Source organism: Pongo pygmaeus, chromosome X, assembly GCF_028885625.2.
Source record: "Pongo pygmaeus isolate AG05252 chromosome X, NHGRI_mPonPyg2-v2.0_pri, whole genome shotgun sequence".
NCBI lineage: Eukaryota > Metazoa > Chordata > Mammalia > Primates > Hominidae > Pongo > Pongo pygmaeus.
In genome coordinates this window covers 134,551,751-134,571,224 of record NC_072396.2, presented here as the reverse complement: position 1 = coordinate 134,571,224, position 19,474 = coordinate 134,551,751, and the positions used below count along the sequence as shown (strand labels likewise).

The 19,474-nt window shown below is 41.2% G+C and overlaps 1 protein-coding gene across 1 annotated transcript in view; it reads left to right on the top strand.

Moving 5' to 3' along the window:
• The window catches only part of AIFM1 (apoptosis inducing factor mitochondria associated 1), a 36,447-nt gene that overhangs the window by 4,351 nt on the left and 12,622 nt on the right, over positions 1 to 19,474 (top strand). Inside the window, exons 2-6 of the mRNA XM_054471312.2 lie at positions 4,948 to 5,090; positions 11,640 to 11,739; positions 13,317 to 13,441; positions 13,570 to 13,700; positions 15,625 to 15,715. Of these exons, the coding sequence (XP_054327287.1) occupies positions 4,948 to 5,090; positions 11,640 to 11,739; positions 13,317 to 13,441; positions 13,570 to 13,700; positions 15,625 to 15,715 (590 nt within the window). The remainder of the gene's footprint in view (positions 1 to 4,947; positions 5,091 to 11,639; positions 11,740 to 13,316; positions 13,442 to 13,569; positions 13,701 to 15,624; positions 15,716 to 19,474) is intronic.

The window sequence follows — 19,474 nt, the reverse complement described above, 5'->3', positions numbered from 1 at the left end:
TTTTTTTTTTTTCTTCAAACAGAGTCTTGCTCTGTCGCCCAGGCTGGAGTGCAGTGACACAATCTCAGCTCACTGCAACCTCTGCCTCCTAGGTTCAAGTGATTCTCCTGCCTCAGCCTCCCGAGTAGCTGGGATTACAGGCACCTGCCACCACGCCCAGCTAATTTTTGTATTTTTAGTAGAGACGGGGTTTCACTGTATTGGCCAGGCTGGTCTCGAACTCCTGACCTCGTGATCCGCCCACCTTGGCCTCCCAAAGTGCTGGGATTACAAGCGTGAGCCACCGCACCTGGCCGTCCTGTGTTTTCTCCATGCTGGAAAAATCAGTTTGACACTCAGGAAACAAGTCTCAAGGACATATAGATCTCTTAACCATTTAGGATCCCTGGGTGCCTCAATTGTGAAGTTGTGTTTTTGGAAAAGGGCTTTTGGGAGTATGGAAAAACAGGAAATCACAAAACCTACAGAAATGAACTTGCTAGTTTAGCTACTATTCAATGCTGGTCTGTGGTGTTTGAGGTTACTCATTTATGATTAAGCAACCTAAAATAAATGGAATCTGGCTAAAGCTTTTTTTTAAAAAAAACTCTAAGTTTATTATTTCATTTTATTTATTTATTTATTTTTAAGTAGAGACGGGGTTTCACCATGTTGGCCAGGCTGGTCTCAAACTCCTGGTCTCAAGTGATCCACCTACCTTGGCCTCCCAAGGTGCTGGGATTACAGATGGGAGCCACTGCGCCTGCCCTGGCTAAAATTTCTTTGCAAATAATTATTTAAAATGTCCGGTTAGCCCGGCACGATGGTGCATGCCTGTAGTCCCAGCTATTCTGGAGGCTAAGGTGGAAGGATCACTTGATGCCAGGAGTTTGAGTCTAGTCTGGGCAACATACTGATACCTTTTCATTTAAAAAAAATTTTAATAGTAATAAGAATGTTCAGTCAATATCAATAGAATTAGGAAGAATTTCTATTTCCTTCATTCATTAATTCAACAAATATTTATTGAGCAAACATCTATGCATCGTCAGGCATTGTTGCACAGGTCAAACTGGCTTCTTAAGAATGAAATCCTAAGTGTGAGGAAGAAATTGCATTGTATGTGTGGTCTGACTGCAGAAAACCTAAAATAAGTAAACTGGTGCCATGATGAAAAGTCAAGGAGTAAGTTGGCTTTTCCATGTTAGTAAGACAAGTGAAAAGGCATGTTTCAGTCACGATGTAATATTTCCTAAAATTTTGAAGCTATGGGGAGAAAGGTTTGGGAGGAATTTCATAGGGAAAAGAAAATCGGGGGAGGGGGAATGTAAACAGACAATACTTAGTACGTTTTACAAAATTGAAGTCACTTTGTAGGTATGTAAAAAGTTTTAAAAGTTGGTTTATTAATGAGAGTAGTGTATTACATTTCTTTTCAAGCAGTAGTTTAAATATTAACCAGTTTACTTTTTTTTAAAGTCAATTTACTCTTCCAGCCTGGGCAACATGGTGAAACCTCGTATCTACAAAAAATAGAAAAATCAGCTGGGCATTGGTGGCTCATGCCTGTAGTCCCAGCTACACAGGAGGCTGAGGCTGGTGAATCGCTTGAGCCCAGGAAGCATAGGTTGCAGTGAGCCGAGATTGTGCTACTGCACTCCAGCTTGGGGACAGAGTGAGACCCTGTCTCAAAAAAAAAAAAAAGTCAATTTGCTTTTAAATGCTTTTTTCTTTTTTTTTTTTTTGGCAAATTGAGACAAAAGCTGCTGAACTTTCCTAAATCTACACTGTTAGTATTATCAGTTTGTGAAAAGCAAGCAGAAAGAGAATAAACATGAGTATGATATTAAAACAAATTTGTTATAATGTCTGTATTTAGGGTCTTCTGGAGGAATAAACAGAATTTAAAAAAAAAAAGGAAAACAAAAACAAAAAACCATTTATTTTTAGTAAATGAACCAGGGGTAGAGGTGGAGGACAAACTAAATTCATTGAACTAAATCATGTGGAACTTTTCCTAACCAGTTTCATTTTCTAAGCTCTGAGAGTTACCACTTTCTACTTCTGATGGTTCATTATTTTTGTAAGCTTGTGAAAATCAGAAGCTTGTCCAGATTGAGATAAGTTTCTGCCCCGCTCACGTTTTTATTTTCATGATTTGTCATTATTTCCAAATCTCAACCATTTTATTTCATGTGGTGATGAAGAGTTCTAAAAGCAGGTAAGAAGAACAGTAAAGAAAAATACATTTCCTTTTCTAAGAGTGTAGATCTAAAGTCTCTTATTTATAATTCAGAAATTGAAAATGTAGAATGACCAAAATTTAAGACTATCAAGTTTTCATAACTCATTTGCCAGTAAAACCTGATCTGAACTGGAGAGAGGCTACTTTATAATCTTTTTAAAATATCACTTAGCGTGATTGGTCATATTAATATGTTTAACTATGAATTGCTGCCCTTTACCTTGCTAGGTGTCACTATGTGGTATATGCCCCGTATACTTAAGACCAGATAATTCAAAGTTCTAAAATATACATGGTCCCCAGGATTTCAGATGAGAGACCACAGATCCACATTGGGCTTGTTTTTACCCGTCTGTGGCCTAACATTATGAAAGCAAGGGGGAAATTCCTTCTCTAATCTCTACAAGTATACATGGGATGCTACTACCAGTGTCCATTCTGTTTGTCTTTTAAAGCCTAGACAGGACAGGGACATATGTATCAGCCTCTAGACTAAGCTTGTCCAACCTGCAGCCCAACACAAATTTGTAAACTTTCTTAAAACGTTATGAGATTTCTTTGTGATTTTTTTTTTTTTTTTTTTTTTTAGCTCATCAGCTATGGTTAATGTTAGTGTATTTTATATGTGGCCCAGGACAATTCTTCTTCTTCCCATGTGGCTCGGGGAAGCCAAAAGATAGGATGTACCTGCTCTAGACAGATGGTTCTCAATGTGTGGTCCCCACCCTAACAGCAGCAGCAGCAACAGCAGCATCCCCTGGGAACTTGTTAGAAATGCACATTCGTGAGCCCCATCCCAGATCTATTGAATCAGAACCTCTGGGCCTGGGGCCTGGCCAGCTTTGTTTTATAAAACCTTCAGGGCATTCGGATACACTCTCAAGTTTGAAAACCACTGCTCTAGATCGGGGTCTGCCAACTACAGCCACAGGCCAAAGCCAGTCAGTCACCTGCTTTTGTATGCCCCAGGAGCCATGAGTGGGTTTTGCATTTTTTTTTCTTTTTTCTTTTTTTCTTTTTTTTTTCTTTGAGATGGAGTTTCGCTCTTGTTGCCCAGGCTGGAGTGCGATGGCACAATCTCGGCTCACTGCAACCTCCGCCTCCTGGGTTCAAGCGATTCTCCTGCCTCAGCCTCCCGAGTAGCTGGGATTACAGGCATGCGCCACCACGCCCAGCTAATTTTTTGTATTTTTAGTAGAAACAGGGTTTCTCCATGTTGGTCAGGCTGGTCTCTAACTCCCGACCTCAGGTGATTCACCCTCCTCGGCCTTCCAAAGTGCTGGGATTACAGGCGTGAGCCACTGCGCCCGGTCTTTTTTCTTTTTTCTTTTCTTTTCTTTTCTTTTTTTTTTTTTTTTTTTTTTTGAGACGGAGTCTCACTCTGTCGCCAGGCTGGAGTGCAGTGGCGTGATCTCGGCTCACTGCAACCTCCGCCTCCCGGGTTCAAGCGATTCTCCTGCCTCAGCCTCCCAAGTAGCTGGGACTACAAGCATGCCCCACCACACCTGCCCAGCTAATTTTTAACGGGGTTTCACCATGTTGGCCAGGATGGTCTCAATCTCTCGACCTCGTTATCTGCCCGCCTAGGCCTCCCAAAGTGCTGGGATTACAGGCGTGAGCCACCGCACCTGGCCTACATTTTTTAAATGGCTGGAAAAAAAAAAAAGACAATTTCGTGACACATGAAAACTATATAAAATTTAAACTTCAGTGTCCATAAAGTTTTATTGGAACATGGCCACATCCATTCATTTATGTATTGTCTTTGGCTGCTTTTATGCAGCATCAGCGGAATTGAGTAGTTGCAGCAGACACCAAATGGCCCAGAAAGCTGAAAATATTTGCCATCTGGTTCTTTGCAGAAAAAATTTGCTGCTGTAGGTTGATAGTCAACAAACACGAGGAGTAATCACAGAATAATCAGAGACTGAGACCTTCCTTTATCTGAAAATGTCAGCGTCTCCCTAGGAAAAGAAATCTACAGAACTCTTATATTTCTGTGTACGGGTGCTGTTACGATCATCACATCATTACATAGCTCTGCATAGTTTTACATCAAAATAACCTTTGTATTATTTTGGAGGAGTAAGAGTCAAGGAGTTGCTGGACACTTTAAATTTTGTCATTATAAAAAATATTTCATAGTCCAAAATTTTTTAGTTCTTTGGGGGAGAGAAACTCATTAAAATTTTTTCTTTCTGATTTTCTTCTGAGCTTTAACATTTCTGTATTCCAGGACACATTACCTTTCATGCAAGATTGAACTGTGTCCTGGTTAGAGTGTGTTGCGTTTTATTTTGTGCAAGATTGGAACCATCTAGATTACTCCTTAAATGGTTGTTATAATGTCCCAGGTAGCCCATGGTTAACTTTGTGTATCTACCTATTCAGTCATCTCTCTGTGTTTACTTAATTTATGGGAAAGACATGAAGGGAGAGGTATTTGATGAACTGTTCATGTTTTTCATGATCTTTTCTGGAAGCTGAAAATTTTCTCACTGGACAGCATTAAATTTTACTCTTAAAAACTTCAGCAGCTTAAGAGTGTTCATTCAGCTGTCTGTAGTATTTATGTATGCAGTTTTGATGATATTTTTCTTGATCATTTAACGGTGAATATCCGTGGGCAATAAGTCTTGTACAGTGCATTGACATTTAATCATAAATATGTATTAACTATTTTATTTTTGTATGTGTGTGTCTTAATAAATTATGTTTCTTAGGCAACTTGTTCCAGCGATGGCATGTTCCTCTAGAACTCCAGATGACAAGACAAATGGCTAGCTCTGGTGCATCAGGGGGCAAAATCGATAATTCTGTGTTAGTCCTTATTGTGGGCTTATCAACAGTAGGAGCTGGTGCCTATGTAAGTAGAAAAGCAGCGTGTATAAAGAAGCTGCCAAACAGCTCCCATTAATAGACTCAATAGTACTCTGCTTTAAAACTTTTGCAACTAATTCCCCTTTCTCCTTTTGGAAAAATTTTCAAAAAGCTTTCTCTTAAGTGCCTGCTGCCTAATATCTTATGGGAGCCAATTCTGGAATGACTGAAATTTAATCTCATGTTGATTGATTTCTGCTCTTTTCACTTGTCTTTTTCTTCTTTACCTGAAAGCCACTGTGTTTTCCTAGATTCGAGTAACCCACAAAATTGTACCTGTTTTCTTGGATGTCACACACTAACCTGTGAATAAAGTCAAAATCCATTGCAGCTCCTTAGCACAATATTTTATTTTGACCTATTTGTCAGACATTTTATTTCCTCAGCTTGGGGTTCACATTAAAAAACAACAGCCTTCAATCAAAAATATTAAGTGTTCCTAAAAGGAAAGCTATCCCTGAATCTCACCCAAAGACTAAATTACAGAAGCAGGGCTAGTATCACTGATTTTAGAATGGAGTTTGTTTGAGGTGAGAAATATGGTGTTTAATTGCTATGTAGTATTAGCACCATTGTATCTCCTTAAATGAACTCCGATCAGCTTAGCAGGTCACAGAGGAATTATTTTGTGGGTGTTTTTTTCCTAACTTGGCAGGGTTTACTGTGACTAAGCTGATCAGTCTAAAGTTGGATCCTGTAAGGCTGAATGAACCAACTTAGATAACACCTAGTAACACCCTTGATTGAAGGAAGCTGTTTGTTTTACTTATTAAGCCATTACAAGTTTAGGGGGTTTTTTCTACATTGGTAAGACAATGAATTTATCTTTGTTCCTTGGTTGCTAGGTTAAAGAAAGGGACATGAAAATTATTTGAAGCTACCTATATCCTCATCCCCTGATGTGACTCCCAATGGACAAGAAAAGTAGATAGTTCTTGCCTATTGTGAGTCAAATCAGATTAAGAAATAGGTGAGAGCTGTCTGATAATGTGGTTTGATGAAATGCACATTCTGCAATCCTGGAGCAGCATTTTTTTCTTTTTCCTTTTTTAGCACAGGGTAACCAAAACTGCTTCCCTGCCTTTGTATTGAATGTTTCTTCATTAATACTTAGTACTCTATTTCCTTTTGTTTCTCTCTTGGCCTTATCTTTACCTACAGTTGTGCAGTCTCATCACCTAGGATCCCCTTCTAGATCACTAGCATCTACAGGTGCTTCTGGGAAAGATGGCAGCAACCTAGTGTACTTCTTAATTGTAGGAGCAACAGTCACTGGGGCAGGAGTTTATTATGTAAGATGCTTACACTAAAACATATTTTGGGGTAGGGTGGGTGAGACCATGGCACTAATGAAAACTTGATACATTAGAATATAGTAAAATATTCACAGCATGTGCTTTCTCTAGGTGTTTATTAAAGGGACATTGTCAGTCACTAGAGAGTCCTCAAATCTCATTCTTCAAACTGTTGAAGTCCTACCAGATATAGCTAAAGCCACAAGTCTAATGATGATCACAAATCCTCATCATTAACTCTTTCTTTGAAACTTTTGCCAATTTTATAATGATTTTGTGTGATACCAAATTATATTGTGCTTTAGTGCTGCATATCTAACAAGACAGTTTCAGAGTAAATGTTAAATAAGCAAATAAAGGTAATGTGAACATCATCCATTTTTGAATCATTTTAGGTAAAATGTAATGTTTGTGTTTTGTGGGAAACGATCAACCAGACTTTGACTGTGAAAAGGCATTTTGTTGAATGCTTCTGAGGAGATCCAAAAAGCCATAGAAATTGCAATATTCTCCCCATCCACCTTTCTACCCACAGCCTCTATTTCAAAGTAAATTCATTTGGCAGTGTCCCTTTGTAATCTCTAATTTGGTCAAACTAGTGGCTGAAGCGGTACAAGCTAACACATTCATGTAGATTGCTTTCTTTAATGCCTCTCATTCGTAGTTCAGATACTACCCTCTGAGCCTTACTTTTTCCATTTCATATCTCTCAACTTTTCCCATCAGTTCCACCCCATTCATTCAAAAATAGATTTAAAGCCTTTGTGTTCAGTATGTTGGTAACAATTTAAACCTGATAAATTCCTGGTCTGTGTTGCTGTACCAGAGTTGGATGGCCTCCACAGAGTTGACCATGCAAATTTTCTTGATGCCAAGCTATAAGACAGGGCTGGTCACTGTTCCTTTCTCCTGCCTTAGAAATATCTAAGAAGCACAAGTTCCTCTCAAGTCATTCATTTAAATGCCTCATTGTACTCTGTGTTTATCCAACACTGGTAATAATAAAGCTACTGTATTATAAAGTGGTTCCAGGTTAAATGATAAGCTTTTGTCTACCTACAACTGTTATTGAACTGTTATGTACAGTTTTGTTTTAGGTTCTAAATTATTGAAAACTTGATCTGAGGTGGCTTAGTTTTTTTGTCCGAAATTGGTATTAGTCTCAAGAGAACTATGAACTTAAAATCAGTGTGCAGATTTGATGAGATATAGCTGTAAGTTGTTGAACGTTTGTATTAGTTTCTTGGGCTGCCATAACAAAACACCACCGACTGAGTGGCTTAAACAACAGAGGTTTATTTTCTCATAGTTCTGAAGGCTGGAAAGGCCAAGATCAAGGTCACACAGGGTTCAGTTTCTGGTGAGGGCTCTCTTCTTAGCTTTCAGACAGCCACCCTCTTGCTGTGTCCTCACATGGTTTTGGGGGGTGGGGGACGGAGAGGGAGAAAGAATGAGCAGGGAACTCCAGTGTCTTCCCCTTCCTGTATGAGCTCCAGCCCTATCTGATTAGGGCCCCACCCTTAAGACTTCATTCAACCATTATCACCTCCCCAACGCCCCATTGCCAAATACCATCACATAGGGGGTTAAGGCTTCAATATAGGAATAGGAAACATTCAGTCCATAACAGTGAACAGTGTTTCTTCGTAACTTTTTTCTCTCATTTGAAGAAATGTTCCTAACTTAAGTATAACTATTACTTTGGCAACTCCTGTATTGGGAGCTCTTTACCTCCCTCCCATTTTACCCTCCAAAAAGAAGGGAGTAAACTGTCGACTTTTTTTTTTTTTTTTGAAACGGAGTTTCTCTGTGTCGCCCAGGCTGGAGTGCAGTGGCGCGATCTCGGCTAACTGAAACCTCCGCCTCCCGGGTTCATGCCATTTTCCTGCCTCAGCCTCCTGAGGAGTAGCTGGGACTACAGGCGCCTGCCACCATGCCCGGCTAATTTTTTTTTTTTTTTTTTTTTGTAGAGATGGGGTTTCACCGTGTTAGCCAGGATGGTCTCTATCTCCTGACCTCAGGTGATCTACCCGCCTCAGCCTCCCAAAGTGCTGGGATTACAGGCATGAGCCACCGTGCCCAGCCTAAACTGCCGACTTTTAAAAATTTTTACCATGATCTGCAGTGAAAAATACATTTCTTTTACAACCCATTTTATGACTACAAATACATAAAACAGAAACAAAGCTTCAAAAACTATTAACTAGGTATCATACACTTACTCTAGCTTCTGTTCTCTTCTGTTTGTGTTTGCGTCTAATGCTGGTTGCAGCCTACTAAATTGACTTCACAGCCCACTAATGGCATGCAACCACAGTTTGAAAAACACTGATTTCAACAGTGCTTCTGCTGCTTGGATTGTAAATATGAACTTCTGATTCACATTGTTGTGAGAGTTTTTCCTCTTTTTGCTGGTAACTTTCACTAGGACCTGAGGCAGATCCCCAAATCTCAGTCCTCTATTTTTTGTTGGTGGGCAGAGCCAAAGTGGCCTTTAGAATATTTAATGAGATTTAGTATTTGGGCCCTTTACTATTGTTAAACTATAGGATTGCATTGCTTCACTCAGAAAATGACCTGTTTCCTTTCAAATCCCATTAAGTTGAATAAATGCCACCATATTCATCTGTTTAGAAAAGTTGTCTTCACTAATATTTTTCACAAATTTGTCATCTTTCTTAACCGGACATGTATTCATGTCATTAATTGGAAATCTGTGCAAACTAGGAGTACAGAAACCCTTGGTGGAAAGGTAAAGAAATAAATACATTTATATGTATATCAGACAGATCGACCTCATTCTTGCCCTTTCCCCACTAAACCTCTAGATATTTCTTGGTCTGCTCTTCCCTTCATGTGTGAGCCATTAGCAAGTGTGAGCTGGGCTTAGGCTATTTTGGGATATTTCTGTCAATGAACATGGCCCCTGTTTATTTCTCTTTTCATTCATGTTGACCAGAGTAAGCCATCTTTTTAGGTAAAACTTTTCTCTTTTTTTTCTTTTCTTTTCTTTTCTCTTTTCTCTTTTCTTTTTTGGAGAAGCTTTCCCCTCTAGGTTTTTTTTGTTGCGTTTTTGTTTTTGAAACAGAGTCTCGCTCTGTCGCCCAGGCTGGAGTACAGTGGTGCGATCTCGGCTCACTGCAGCCGCCACTTCAGGGGTTCAGGTGATTCTTGTGTCTCAGCCTCCCTAGTAGCTGGGATTACAGGTGTGCCCCACCACACCCAGCTACTTTTTGTATTTTTAATAGAGACGGGTTTGCTCTGTTGGCCAGGCTAGTCTCGAACTCCTGGCCTCAGGTGATCCCCACAACTTGGCCTCCCAAAGTGCTGGAATTATAGGCATCAGCCACCACGCCTGGCTAAAGTCCCTTTCTTAAAAGAAATGTTTTTAAGGTGTGAGTAAATACTCGACTTGTGTATAGTATCTGATACCAAGATAAAAACTCTTCCTGAAATTAATGTTAATTGAATTCATTTATTCGATAAATTTAGTAGTAAATTCAAGGAGTAACTATTGTCTTTTCGCATACAGTACTTAACTTTCTACTTCATTTGTCACAATGTTAAATGCTTCCAGGTTGAACCCAGCTCTCAGGGTCCAGATTCCTCAATTGCAGCACATTGCCTGATGGGCTGTTCTGGAAGGAAGTCATAGAAGTATTCTTAGAATATGTTTTATGGTGCCAGGTGTGGTGGCTCACGCTTGTAATCCCAGCACTTTGGGAGGCCAAGGTGGGTGGATCACAAGGTCAGGAGTTCGAGACCAGCCTGGCCAACATAGTGAAACCCCACCTCTACTAAAAATACAAAAATTAGCCGGGCATGGTGGCGTGTGCCTGTAGTCCCAGCTACTCAGGAGGCTGAGGCAGCAGAATCGCTTGAACCTGGGAGGCAGAGGTTGTGGTAAGCCGAGATCACGCCACTGCACTCCAGCCTGGGCAACAGAGTGAGACTACATCTCAAAAAAAAAAAAAAAAAAAAAAAGAATATGTTTTATAATAGTTCCTCTGATTGTCTTTACTTTCTCCTACAATTAATCTGAGATTTCGTTTGACATATGTTCACCTAAATTCCTGTTTTGTTGACCCTGTGGGGTACAAAAGAGCAAAAGCATTGTAAGTTTTCTTTTCTTTCCTTTTTTTTTTTTTTTTTTTAAGACAGAGTCTCACTCTATTGCCCAGGCTGGAGTGCAGTGATGTGATCTCAGCTCACTGCAACCTCCGCCTCCTGGGTTCAAGCAATTCTCATGCCTCAACCTCCCAAGTAGCTGGGACTACAGGCGTGCATCACCTCACCCAGCTAATTTTTGTATTTTTAGTAGAGATGGGGTTTCACCATGTTGGCCGGGCTGGTCTCAAACTCCTCACCTCAGGTGATCTGCCCACCTCAGCCTCCCAAAGTGCTGGGATTACAGGTGTGAGTCACCGTGTCCGGCCAAAAGCATCGTAATGTCAAGTCATTCTTGCCTACCTTTTCTTTAAAAAGTCTCCAATAAACTCTGGTACTGTATGTTAAAAAAGAACAACACACAACTGGTCATAATGGTAAAATTACCCTTTTCCAATTTGAAAGGATAGAGAAGATAGAATATTTGAAATATAACAGGTGTTTAAGCAAAGTGTTTGACCCCCTAGTAAATATCTGTGTGTAGTTTTTCTGAATAAGATTCCTTCTACCTCGTGAGTTTAGGAAAAGGATAGACCATTGAGGGAATGATGGGTAACTCTCTAAAAATAGAATACAGGCAGCCATGTTTCTGACCACTATGTGAGTACTTAGCAAAAGCCGGAATGTTGACCAGGAAAACTTATGTCCCAGCTTCCTACCCGGGACCCTATAGATTGATTTCACAGCTAGTGTCCAGCGTAGTCCAAACCCCCTTTCTGTGCTTCATATATAGATTAGCCCTTTCTAGCACTTTATTCTTCTAGTATAAAATGATTTTTTCTTTTTTCTTAAACTGTACATTCAGAATAAAATATGGGGAGAATTCTTTACAGAGAGCCTAAAAATCTGAAACTGGAGCATTTTCATCTGCTTACACATATTTTTTCCATACCAAGCATGTGCACGCCCAGTATTTTTTATTTCTTAAGAAAACAACTTTGTCTTAGTGGTTTTGACATAGAGGAACTAACATCAGATAGACAAAAGCTTCTCATTTAATTGAAAGATAATATTACTTACAGTATGAGCTAGCTGTATGGTGAAATAAACTTTCTCCATGTTTGGATCTGCAGGCCTACAAGACTATAAAAGAGGACGAAAAAAGATACAATGAAAGAATTTCAGGGTTAGGGCTGACACCAGAACAGAAACAGGAAAAGGCCGCATTATCTGGTGAGTATTCCCTTAATTCTTGCTATGATTTGAGACTCACAAAGGGAAAGTTATAAACAGTTTGGGTGCTGTGATTTATGGATGTCTTGTAGAAGCAATGGTGGTATGAGATTGCAAGCATCTAGAAAGTATGGTATTACCCTAGAACTGAGAGTGATTTAAAGCATTTGGCTGAAATTTGGGTTTGAGAATAAAGCTAGTGATGATTATGATTGGTTGTTTATCTGTATATTAATATTAGTCTCTTGGCTGGGCACGGTGGCTCACGCCTGTCATCCCAGCACTTTGTGAGGCCAAGACGTGCAGGTCACCTGAGGTCAGGAGCTCAAGACCAGCCTGGCCAACATGGTAAAACCCCATCTATACTAAAAATACAAAAATTAGCCAGGCGTGGTAGTGCACGCCTGTAATCCCTGGTACTCGGGAGGCTGAGGCATGAGAATCGCTTGAACCGAAGCAGTGGAGGTTGCAGTGAGCCGAGATCATGCTGCTGCACTCCAGCTTGGGCGACAGAGCAAGACTCTGTCAAAAAAAAAAAAAAAAAAAGTCTCTTAAAAGACAAGCTTAGCAAGGAAAACTATTGGAAAAGAGATGAAAACCTTTTTTTTTTTTTTTTTTTTGAGATGGAGTTTCACTCTTTTTGCCCAGGCTGGAGTGCAGTGGCCCAATCTCATCTCACTGCAACCTCCACCTCCTGGGTTCAAGCGATTCTCCTGCCTCAGCCTCTGGAGTAGCTAGGATTACAGGTGTGCACCACCATGCCCGGCTAATTTTGTATGTTTAGTAGAGACAGGGTTTCACCATGTTGGCCAGGCTGGTCTCAAACCCCTGACCTCAGGTGATCCTCCTGCTTCGGCCTCCCAAAGTGCTGGGATTACAGGTGGTAGCCACCACGCCCAGCTGAAAGCCGGTTTTTAAATGAGGAAATTCCTCTGGTCTGTTTTGTTCCCCTTTTGAGTCTTTGCAGTTTCGAGTTGCTAAAGGTATATTTGCTTTCCTAAAGCACATACCCTAGCCATCACTTCCATTTCACATGATTCGCTTCAATTTTCAGAGAGGAATGTTTTAATCCTTTAATAAGCCCCACAACTCTGGGTGGGCAATTTGTTCTGCTTTTTTCAAAAGCACCCCCTTATTCTTGAACATTGTGTAATAATCCCCAATTGACCTCCTGGATTTTCTCCCTTTGTTGCTAACAGAAGGTGAAACTAAGCCTGATATTTTCCTGGTGATCACTAGGAAATTGATGGGAAGGGCAAAAGCCTACTGATGTATACTTTCTAAATGTTTTAGAAGTAACTAAATATTTAAGCTATGTCCTGGTACCAGTTCAGACCTGATGAATGAATGACATGGGTGAAATCATTCTCCTGTTTTTCACTTATGAAATGAAAGGGATACTTGCATTTCCTCTCCCATCAGGATGCTATGAAGATTGTTAAGATTAGTGTAGGTCCTATGTTTTGCTAGCTTTATGTGGAGGATTGAGACAAGTGCAAGGTGATTTTCTTTTAACAGTGGCAAAGAATCATCTGAGACTTCAAGAAGATTCATCCAGTCTGTTCTGTTGCTTTCAGCTTCAGAAGGAGAGGAAGTTCCTCAAGACAAGGCGCCAAGTCATGTTCCTTTCCTGCTAATCGGTGGAGGCACGGCTGCTTTTGCTGCAGCCAGATCCATCCGGGCTCGGGATCCTGGGGCCAGGGTAAGGTGCATGTTTTTTTGCTTGGCACAGAGGGTACAGTCTGCAAGCATTTAGCTAATGTGAACGCTTTGACATTTGCCTCTTAAATGACTTGGCTCTGATAAGCATCATGATTTTTATGTCTGAAGGTACTGATTGTATCTGAAGATCCTGAGTTGCCATACATGCGACCTCCTCTTTCAAAAGAACTGTGGTTTTCAGATGACCCAAATGTCACAAAGACACTGCGATTCAAACAGTGGAATGGAAAAGAGAGAAGGTGTGTTTGCTTATGTAAAATGAGCCTATCAACTTCAGCTAAGCACAGAGAATAGATTAGGATTTTGCCACTGACTGTGTACAGTAATAGGAGGGATGGCTTGGCTGTCCACTAGAGTCTACTATGGTCCACACTTGGTACAGCTTAGAGATAACAGTCTACAAAGGGCAAGAGTCCTGGATTCTGTTACCAGATCTACCAACAGTTGATGGTGTAATGTTGGCCTCTGAAATACTAATGCTCCTATTTCTGGAACCTTTATATTAAGCTTCTTTAGGTGAAGATCAACTTGGCCTGTATTGTCACTTCTTTTTTTTTTTGTTTTTTGAGATGGAGTCTTGCTGCTCTGTCACCAGGCTGCGGTGCAGTGGCGCAATCTCAGCTCACTGCAACCTCCGCCTCCCGGGTTCAAGCAATTCCCCTGCCTCAGCCTCTCGAGTAGCTGGGATTACAGGCACATACCACCACGCCCGGCTAATTTTTTATATTTTATAGTAGAGATGGGGTTTTACCACATTGGCCAAGATGGTCTCAATCTCCTGACCTCATGATCCGCCTTCCTTGGCCTCCCAAATTGCCGGGATTACAGGCGTGAGCCACTGCCCCCAGCCATCACTTCTTTATACTTGCCTAGACATGTCCTATAAGAGCAGAAGAAAAGAAACTTTTTAACAGCACTCTCTTTGTCAGCCTAGCAGGCATTTAGAATTTCAGGAGTAGAGTAGGAAGGCCCGTGTTAGAATTTTTGCATGACAGACTTGGAGATACAGGTCCAGAAGCTTTTTCCTTTTGATGGACAACTTAGATCTCTTAATTCTAGTACCATGTTCTTTGGGTTCCAATTTTTTTTCTCATTAGTGACCCCTTTGATACCTGACCAAATTTTACAAACTTACCCTTTTCCCTCACCCCCACTATCATGTTCCATTTTCAAACAGGATGTATACTTTCAATTAAGTTAGTGGCTAACTTTATATGTATACATATGCATACACACACACACACACACACACACACACACACACACACACACACATTTTTAGAGACAGGGTCTGGCTCTGTCACCCATGCTGGAGTGCAGTGGCCGAATCATAGCTCACTGCAGCCTCAAACTCCTGGGCTCAAGTGATCCTCCCACCTCAGCCTCCGGAGTAGCTAGGACTACAGGTGCGTGATTTATTAATTTTAAAATTTTTTAAAAAATTTTAAAATTTTTTTTCTAGAGATGAGATCTTGCTGTGTTGCCCAATCTGGTCTCAAACTCCTGGCCTCAAGTGGTCCTCCCAACTTGGGCTCCCAAAGCACTGGGGTTATAGACCTGAGCCACTGCACCCAGCCAATATTAATATATTAACTAATTAATATTAATATATCATAGTTGATAACTGTTTGAGGCAGAGTCTTCTCAGGAGCTATAATTAGTTGTTCCATTGAAGAGCACCATTCTGGACAACCCATTTGGGTGGATATGTGAATACCAGCTCCTTGGGTGCTCCACTTGTTCTTACTTTGAAATGAACCTAAATCTAGAGCAGGATCCTCAGCCTCAGCACTGTTGACATTTGGAGCAGGATAACGCTTTGCTGGGGGTGGGGAGCTGTCCGGTGCATCATAAGATGTTTAGCAGCATCCCTGGCCATTACCCACTGGATATGAGTAGCATCCCTACCCAAGTTATTACAACCCAGATTGTCTCTGGACACTGGCAAACATCCCCTGGGAGCAAAATTGCCCCAAGTTGAGAACCACTGATCTGGATACCTGTATGTAAGCAAGTCATGACCATGATTTAATAGACTTTGAGACTTACTTTGGAAAATGTCCCTTAAAGTTTCTGATAATGGAAACAGTTTTATTAAAGCTATGGGGGAAGCTGATAACAGTTCCACATGCTTATAATATTCTCCCTCTCTTCTCCATACAGCATATATTTCCAGCCACCTTCTTTCTATGTCTCTGCTCAGGACCTGCCTCATATTGAGAACGGTGGTGTGGCCGTCCTCACTGGGAAGAAGGTGAGCTAGTAGACCGCTTCCTTTGTCAGGCTCTATGTACTTGCCCACCAGCCAGTATGGTGATGTGTGTTTCCATTACCATTTAATGTCTGTCCTGCCATTGTAGTTCATCAAAGAAGGATCGAGCTGCTTTAGATTTAATAATGCTGAGTGTGTCTTTCTGGGGAAAGCACTAGTATCAAAGCCTAGGGTAGCATGCTGACTCAACTTGACCCTAAAAGCTGTTATCTCTCCTATTTGCTCTTCTGCCCTTCCTCATCCTTCCTATTTTCCCACACTAACTTCTCTCTGGGATTATCAGTGAGAAAAGATTGACAAATATGTATTACTCATAGTAAAATAATTTGGGCATAACTCAGCATGGAATATATTGTTAGACTTTAAAAGGCGAGTGTCTGAGTAATAAGGGCAGTTATTAGAGGGTATTTGTGGAGTCCCAGGATGGTTTTGTTATATTTTATTGTTGTTAATGGCAGATACTAGAGTGTGTGTGTAAACTAATGGCAGTGTTCCAATAGGGACGCATTCTCTGAAGGAGCAAAGCCCAGAGTAGATGAGATACACAGCATAAGTGGAGGGATTGTCCTTCGTTAGGAACATACTCACTTCTCCTGTAAGGGGACATTAGACAGAGAAGATGGATATAGGTTTGTTGATAAGCTGGTAATGAAACATTTAGTGTCCCCTATGTGTAAACAACACTCAGGCCCTGCCCTCTAGGGGCTAACTGTATTAGGCAGAAACATAAATACGTAATCATAACACATAGGTGTGTAGTAAGAGAGATCTGCGCAGTATGTTGTGGGAAATACTGGGAAGGGTGCCCAGTAGAGTGATGACATCAGGAAAGGCTTTCTGGAGGAGAAGGTCTTACAGAATGGGTGATCTTATGGAATGAAGAGGCATTCACCAGACTAGAGAAGAGTGAAGAGCATTCAAGTAAAAAAGAACAGCATAAGCAAAAGCACAAGGGTACAAAAAAGCATGTTTGGTGCCAGGAAATAGAAGCAGCTCGGTACTGATAGAGCAGTTAGGTACAAGTTAGGAAGTGGCAAGAGATGAACCTGAGAAGTTATGCAAGGGGCCTGATCGTGGAGGGCTTTGCGTGAAAGAGCTTTTTCTGCACTGGGGAGCTGTTGCATTTTAGGCAGTTGAATTTTAAATAATCACCATTGGCCATGAGGAGGATGGATTTCAGTGAGACAAGACTAGAGAGAGACCATTTCAGAGATTATTGCAATAATCTAGGCAAGAGATGATGAGAGCCCAAATTAGAATAGTAGTGGTGTGATGATGATGAAGAAGAAGAAGAAAGTAAGAGGTAAAATTTGTATAGTACCTATTCTAATCTTGTAAGCACAGTTCTTAAATGCTTTACGTGCGCCATCTCATTTTATCCTCCCAATAATCTTATGAGGTAGGTATTATTTCCCTCTTACAGAGAAATAAGTTGAAATTTTTAAAAATAAATAAATTTTAAATAATTTGCCTAAACTCACATAGCTAGTAAGTGGTAGAGAGAGAATTTGAGCCCGGGTCTGTCTGAGCCACAGAATTGGAACCCAGATATTCTGATTCCAGAGCCTAAGCTATTAATAACATCAGTGTACAGTACTTTTTTTTTGAGACAGATTCTCACTCTGTCACCCAGGCTGGAGTACAGTGGCATGATCTCGGCTCACTGCAACCTCTGCCTCCCAGGTTCAAGCGATTCTTCTGCCTCAGCCTCCAAAGTAGCTGCATGCGCCACCATGCCTGGCTAATTTTTTTTTGTCTTTTTAGTAGAGATGGGGTTTTACCATGTAGGCCAGGTTGGTCTCGAACTCCTGACCTCAGGTGATCCACCCACCTCGGCTTCCCAAAGTGCTGAGATTACAGGCATGAGCCATCGTGTCCGGCCAGTATTACTTCTTGATAGAAAGGTGTTGAGAAGAAGGGGAACATCACACTCTGGGGACTGTTGTGGGGTGGGGGGAGGGGGGAGGGATAGCATTGGGAGATATACCTAATGCTAGATGACGATTTGGTGGGTGCAGCGCACCAGCATGGCACATGTATACATATGTAACTTACCTGCACATTGCGCACATGTACCATAAAACCTAAAGTATAATAATAATAATAATAATAATAATAAAAGAAAAAAATATATACAAAAAAAAAAAAAAAAAAGAAAGGTGTTGAGAAGTAGGGAACACACTGAGGCATGCTTGGGAGTCATGCTTGATGAGGCTTGGTCGTGCTTGATGAGGCTTGGTGGTTAGTTAAAGATAAAAGATGAAGGAGATGGAGGAGGCAAAATGATTTTCTAATTTCTAGCCTGCATGTCTGAGTGGATGGCAGTGTACCCACAGCTGAGAAAGACATTACAAGAGGAAGAGCTAGTTTAAGGGGGAAGATAAAATTCAGTTTTGGACCATTAAGTATGAAGTGGAATATCTGCGTGAAGGTGTCTTCTGGGCAGTTGGACATATGACTGCTACGCTCAGGGGACCTGGGCTCAGATAGAGAGTCGAGAATCATCTGCATATGTGTAGGAGTTGAAACCATGAGAGTAGGTGAAGCCTCCCAGGGAGAACTGATCTGGTGAGAAGAGGAGTAAGGCAAGGATAGAGCCCTGGGGAACCCCAATTTTTAGGAGGCAGGCTTAAGAAGAACCCACAAAGGAGACTAGGAAAGAACTTAAAGAGCAGTATGAGGAAACCTGAGGACAGGAGCCAAGGTTGTAGGGAGTTTCAAGAAGGAGAATGTGATCCACAGTGTTACTGTGGCAGAGGAATCTGGGAAGAAAAGAACTGTAAAATGCACTGTGAGATTTGGCGGTTCAGATACCTTTGGGAGGCTGAGGCAGGTGGATCACTTGAGGTCCAGAGTTAGAGACCAGCCTGGCCAACATGGTGAAAACACATCTCTACTAAAAATACAAAAATTAGTGAGGTGTGGTGGCGCACACCTGTAATCCCAGCTACTCAGGAGGCTGAAGCACGAGAATCACTTGAACCCAGGAGGTGGAGGTTGTAGTGAGCCAAGATCGCATCAGTGCACTCCAGCCTGGGTGACAGAACAAGACTCCATTTCAAAAAATTAATAAAATAAAATAAAACAGATACCACTGGGAAGTTAGAAAAGAGGGTAAAGTACTCTTTCAAAAGATTTAAATGAGAAAAGACAGATGGCAATCGGATAAAAGCGTGAAGAGGACATAGAATCAAAGGTGGGACCTATTGGATGGGACAAGCATGTTAATAGGCTGGATGGGGGTGGTGGGGAGCCCTCATGCCTCATGGGAAGCTGTGGAAGATCACATCTAATGGCTTCATTTGTTTTTGCAATACAGTAGAACATAAGATGGTTATCTGAGAGCGAACACCATGAGGGTTGAGTAGCAGGATTGAAGAGGGAGCTTACCAAGGACAAATCAAAGGAGGCTAAAGAAGCTGCTTATCCATCAGATCTCAGTTCATGTCATTGCCTCTAGAAAGCTTTACCCAACCCAACCTGACTAGATTGCACATGTCATATGTTCCCAGCGCTACCTGCACTGTTCTTACCACTCATATCACATTTGTCACTCTTGATTATTGTTAGTGCTTGTTAAATTGTCTTGGCCACTAAACTCTGAAGGCAGCAAAGATCACTGTCTCAACTTGATACATAGTAGGTGCTTAATTGAATGGTCTCAGCTAGTAAAGAGTGGTGCAAAGACTGGGGCCCTATTCTCTCTGACTCCAAAGCTCAAGCTCTTAACCATAAGAAGGA